We start from the raw sequence: 6,000 nt of genomic DNA, 5'->3' as shown, positions 1-6,000 counted from the left end.
TTCTGAACAAACAACTGTTTTCCATTGGTTTTCGCTCATTTTAATAGCAGCCGAAATGATTATTTATAAAACTGTGGAAGATAAGCCCTATCAGATGAGCCCCCAGCCCTGCCCTCTGCCCTCCACAGATTTCCAGCCTCACTTAGAAGTAAAAGCCAGAGTTTTTTTCATGAATGTTGTACTTTGTCCAATGCTTTATCTGTCCCTCTTGAAATAATCATGTGCTTCTTATCCTTTATCTTTTTTTTTTAAGATTTATTTATTTATTTATGATAGAGAGAGAGAAAGGCAGAGACACAGGAGGAGGGAGAAGCAGGCTCCATGCTGGGAGCCTGATGTGGGATTCGATCCCGGGACTCCAGGATCGCGGCCTGGGCCAAAGGCAGGCACTAAACTGCTGAGCCACCCAGGGATCCCCTCTTATCCTTTATCTAATGGATGTGATATATCACATTGACTGATTTGTGAATAGTGAACCAACCATTCATAGAAAACCCAGAAATAAACCCACAATCATATAGTGAATTAATCTTTGACAAATCAGGGAAGAATACCCAATGGAAAAAAGTCTCTTTAACAAATGGTGTCGGGAAAACTGAACTGCAACATGTAAAAGAATGAAACTGGGCGGGATCCCTGGGTGGCGCAGCGGTTTGGCGCCTGCCTTTGACCCAGGGCACGATCCTGGAGACCCGGGATCGAGTCCCACGTCGGGCTCCCGGTGCATGGAGCCTGCTTCTCTCTCTGCCTGTGTCTCTGCCTCTCTCTCTCTCTCTGTGACTATCATAAATAAAAAAAAAAAAAAAAGAATGAAACTGGGCCACTTTCTTACACCATACACAATAATAAATTCAAAATGGATTTAAGACCTAAATGAGGCTTGAAGCCATGAAGATCCTAGAGGAGAACATAGGCAGTAACTTCTCTGGCATCAGCCAGAGCAACTTGTTACTAGATAGGTCCCCTGAGGCAACGGCTATAAAAGCAAAAATAAACTATTGGACTACATTTAAATAAAAAGCTTCTGCATAACAAAGTAAACATCAACAAGACTAAAAGGTAACCAATGGAATGGGAGATGTTTGCAAATGTCATATATGATAAGGAGTTAGTATCCAACATATATAAAGAACTTATACAACTCAACACCCCAAAACCAATCTAATTAAAAAATGGGCAGGAGACATGAACAGACATTTCTCCAAAGAAGACATACAGATGGCCAATAGATGTGTGAAAAGATACTCATCATCACTTATCATCAGGCAAATGCAAATCAAAAACACCATCACCTCACATCTGTCAGAATGGCTAAAATCAACAATACAAGAAACAACAGGTGTTGGCAAGAATGTGAAGAGAGGGGAACCCTCTTGCACTGTTAGTGGGAATGCAAAGTGGTGCGGCCACTGTGGAAAGCAGAATGGACTTTCTTCAAAAACTTAAAAATAGGGGATCCCTGGGTGATTCAGTGGTTTAGCACCTGATGATGAAGGGATAAAGAAATTGTGAGATAGATATATAAATCTGTCTATGGAGCCATACTGGCACTTTGCTGTTATATGCTATTATGTATATATATATATATATGTTCCAACATAATGTATATATAATGAAATATTATTCAGAATGAAATCTTGCCATTTGCAATATCATAGATGGATCTAGAGAGTATAAGGCTAAGCAAAATAAGCCAGTCAGAGGAAGACAAATACCATATGATTTCACTCGTGTGGAATTTAAGAAACAAAATGAAAGAGCAAAGGGAAAAAAAGACAAATCAAGAAACATTTTTGGGGCGGCTGGGTGGCTCAGTGGTTTAGCGCTGCCTTCCGTGCAGGGCGTGATCCTGGAGACCTGGGATTGAGTCCCACATCCGACTCCCTGCGTGGAGCCTGCTTCTCCCTCTGCCTGTGTCTCTGCCTCTCTCTGTCTCTCATGAATAAATAAATAAAATATTAAAAAAAGAACCACACACACATTTTTTTTTTTTTTTAAAGAGGGAGAAAGAGAGAAGGGGGTGGGGAGGGGCAGAATCTTAAGCGGGCTCCATGCCATGGAACCCGATATGGGGCTCCATCTCTCACAATCCTGAGATCATGACCTAAGTTGAAATCAAGTTGGACACTTGACTGAGCCACCCAGGCACCCAAAGAAAAAAACTTAACTGTAGAGAACAAACTGGTGGTTACCAGAGGGGAGGTAGGTGGGGAATTGGTTATATAGGTGAAGAGAATTAAGGAGTGCACTTGATGTGATATGTACTTGGGTGAGGTATGGAATTGTTGAATAAAACAAACACTTAAAAAAAAGTGAAAGCCAGTCATTTCATCGATCCACAGGGTGCTACAACCTCACCGTACATCCTCATGCTCTTTACTCTGTTATAGTTTCCAGCCATACTGGCACTTTGCTATTTCTTGAACAGGCAGACATACTCTTGCCCCAGAACTTTTTGACTTGTACTTTCTGGCTGGAATGATTCCCCTTAGGATGGCTTGCTTGCGCTGTCATTTCAAATCTTTAGCACCGTCTTTTTTTACTTTTAAAATTTTTGATTAAATACCCACACCCAGCACGGATCCCAAAGCAGGGCTCCAACTCAACCCTGAGACCCAGATCTGAGCGGAGATCAACAGTCCGTGGCCCAAAAAATGAACCACCCAGGCGCCCCTAACACCATTGAATAGTCTATATATGTTTTACTTGTTTGTTATGTTTCTCTTCACCATAGTATAAGCTACAAGGACAGGATTTTTTTGTTTGTTTTGTTTTGTTTTGTTTTTGTGGAGGGCCAGGTGTGCCCGCGCACCCGGAGCCACCAAGGACAGGATTTTTGACATTTTTTGTTCACTGCTATATCTTTGGTGCTGCCCATTTGGTAGGTGCTCAATAGAACTAGTAGAATGAACATGTAGGTAAATATTTTCCTGAATTTGTCACATGTATTTATGTTTTTGATGTCTTCTGCCATGCAAAATATTTTTATTTACATACATCCGTTGGTTTTAATTTTTTTTTTTTTTAAGGCTCAACTTTTGATCCCTCAGAGACTGTTCTTCTGACCTAACATTGTTTCATTAAACTTTCTATTGTGTAAAATGTCAAATCCACACAAGAGTGATCTCATTATTCCTCTCTTGGAAATTCCATAAAAGCAAAGATGAAACTCTGATTTTTCAGTCTCCATCCTCTGCCAAGGATCTCAGCAACATCAGGGAATGTATTTCCAAAGAATGAATTAACAGCACGAAGGTGCTCCTGGGCAGATGCCTCTCAGGCCCTCAGACAGCCCAGCATGGTCCCGGAGGCGGCAGTTTGCTGACTGAAGGCGGCTGTTCTGGTTTCTTCCGTCAGGCCCGACCCTCCCACGGACGCGCTCCCTGCTATCACCAGGTTTGGCTTAGGCTGCCAGGTGGGAGGAGTTCTGACTTCCGACTGAACAAAGTTTTTCCTTGGGCCCGCAGATCCCGGCCCCACCCGGGCCAGAGGCCGTCTCACCGACTAGGCCTCTCGGCCGCCGACGCTCCCCGCGCGCGTTCCCCCCTCTCCAACCCTCCTCTTCCCCCTCCCCCCGGCAGTGGCGGTTGGTCGCGCGCCGTCGTCCCTTTCCCGCCCCCTCTGCTAACGAGCGGGCTCCAGACCCTCTGGGATTGGCTGCGCCTGAGTGCATCTTCCTTCAGCCTCTCTGATTGGTAGAAGGACGCGCGGGATATGGGCTCCGATTGGCTAGGCCAGAGCGCCTGCGCGGCGGGGTTCTCGGTCGCCAGCCATTCCTGGGGAGGACTGCCGGCCGGTCGGACGTCTCGCCTGTCGCTGGAGGAGAGGTCCTGGCTCTCCGGGAAGGCGGCTGCGGCGGCAAAATGAAGATATTCGTGGGAAACGTCGATGGGGCGGATACAACGCCAGAGGAGCTAGCGGCCCTCTTCGCGCCCTACGGCACGGTCATGAGCTGCGCCGTCATGAAACAGTTCGCCTTCGTGCACATGCGCGAGAACGCAGGCGCGCTGCGCGCCATCGAGGCCCTGCACGGCCACGAGCTGCGGCCGGGGCGCGCACTCGTGGTGGAGATGTCGCGCCCACGGCCTCTTAACACTTGGAAGATTTTCGTGGGCAATGTGTCGGCTGCGTGCACGAGCCAGGAATTGCGCAGCCTGTTCGAGCGCCGCGGACGCGTCATCGAGTGTGACGTGGTGAAAGGTAACGCGGGGGCGCGCGGGGGCGGGGGCGCGGGCGCGCTCTGGGCACTCAGCTTGTTAGCCACGCCCCTTTCCCGGGGGTCGGTCACCGCGCGGTTGGGGCGGGTGGGGAAGTCCGCGGGAGCGAGGCCGGAGGTGTTGGGGGCGCGTTGGGTAGTCACCCTCCTCCCCTGCGGTCCAGGCACTATTCTCCAGATGGGAGGAAGCGGCTCTGGGTGGGTTCGGCGGCCACTGTGAGCCGAGCTACGGGGCCGGGGACGCGCCTGAGAGACTTGCGAGTGTACCGGGGGCGCGCCTTCCACTGGTCTCCTGGGCCTGGCACCGAGCGGAAATTGGGAAGTGACGGGCACAAGCCGGATCATGGAACGGGGAAGATTTCGCCACTTCCCCCCTTCCTCTCCAGACGTCGGTCAGAGCAAGGGAAGAGGGAAAAGGTGGGGGCTGATGCCCCAAGGCCACCCTCGTGTTCCCTCCCGATGAATGCTCCCGAGCGGAAGGTAACGGGGCCCTTGGACATTTCTCGGGCTGGGATCTTCTAGCTTTGTGTGGCATGGGTCTACTCATGGGTATAGTTACTCGTGGGTATAGGAGGGGCCCCTTCCGAATCATTTTGGCCTTTAAGTATCGTTAGGTGGGTTAGGCGTGGCAACGCTGTTTTCCAAGTCCCACAAACTAGGCTCGATTTTACATCTATGAACTGGGAACCTGGACCTTTTGAATGTGGAAGGAGGCCTGTTTTATGAAGGCCTCTTTTCCATAACCTTTACTTGCCAGCCCATGTCCTTGGGGCAGTGTTCTTTTATAAGCTTGGTGATTTTGCAAGGGGGCATATACTCTGGCTGAGGGTGACATGGAGAGGCACGTGTGAGAGGTCTTGGTTAAACATCGGCAAAACAGGTTTACTTGCTAATCGACTTTGCTGGAGTAGTCTAATCCTTAGGTAGATCCCAGTTTGCCTTTTCTTGGAGAAAAATGTATCACTGTAACTTAGGCCTGACTTCTTTTTGGGACCCAGTTGACCTTTTTTATAGTCTAGGTTTCTATCCTGTAAGTTCTTTTTCTTTTATGTTGTCAAGGTTCGGTGGGATAGCCCTTTTGTATATGTGGCCTTTTTCGGTTTCTCTTGGGAACAGATCAGAGTTAACTTTGCCATCTTCAAGGATGTAACCTGGGGGAGCATCTGATGCCCTACTCCTGGTGCTGGATTCATACCTGCTCTTACTCTGAAAAGTTTTGGTGATAGGAAATGGTGCAGGTGCTTACTTCCACCAAGACACTTCATTTGCTGTCCTGGATGGGCATATCTTTTGGGCTATTCCTTGTCCTTTCTGAAACTGGGAAAGTGTAAGGGGTTGCAGGCTCCACTACTAGGAGCAATTCCTTGTTCTGCATTAATACTGCATTCTGTTTTCCTTAACTCAGGTTATGCAAGTCTACGAATATCCAGAATCAGGCTTTGCTGCTGGGGGCTCTGAGGCAGGCTATGTTGCACATTGATTTTTGCTTTTGTTTAGAGTTAGAATAGGAAGGACTTCAGATTGGGCATCTGGCCAGGAAATGGATAAGGGTACATGACTCACTATGAGAATTCTGTGTTTAATTGACTTACCACATTTCTTTTGTGGTTCTCAGGCATGATGACTACTAGATTGGGAATCTAGAAATTAGCACCTAAGGGGACAGTCTCCATGGAACTCATTGGTCAAGATGCTTGTTTTCAGCTGGTGGACAAACCAAAAATTTCCTTGGATTCGCTTTGGTGTGAGACCAAGTGACAGTGGTGGGAAGGGTGAAGTGTATA

General features: G+C 47.9%; 1 protein-coding gene across 7 annotated transcripts in view; it reads left to right on the top strand.

The window, feature by feature from the left end:
• The first annotated feature begins 3,741 nt into the window (after positions 1-3,741).
• Positions 3,742-6,000, top strand: part of RBM14 (RNA binding motif protein 14) — a 45,473-nt gene continuing 43,214 nt past the window's right edge. For 3 of the 7 annotated variants that reach the window (XR_007403723.1, XR_004806714.2, XR_007403721.1), the window contains exon 1: positions 3,744-4,200. Coding sequence is in view for 3 of the 7 variants with exons in the window: in XM_025445693.3 (XP_025301478.1) it covers positions 3,864-4,200 (337 nt within the window). In the remaining 4 variants the exon portion in view is untranslated. Of the gene's footprint in view, positions 4,201-4,325; positions 4,697-6,000 lie in introns of those variants that run through there. The other 4 variants (XM_025445693.3, XM_035701606.2, XM_025445686.3 and 1 more) reach the window with 4 other exon arrangements.

The sequence above is a fragment of the Canis lupus genome, chromosome 18, assembly GCF_003254725.2.
Source record: "Canis lupus dingo isolate Sandy chromosome 18, ASM325472v2, whole genome shotgun sequence".
In the NCBI taxonomy this organism is placed as follows: Eukaryota; Metazoa; Chordata; class Mammalia; order Carnivora; family Canidae; genus Canis; species Canis lupus.
This window is presented reverse-complemented; position numbering and strand designations above follow the sequence as displayed.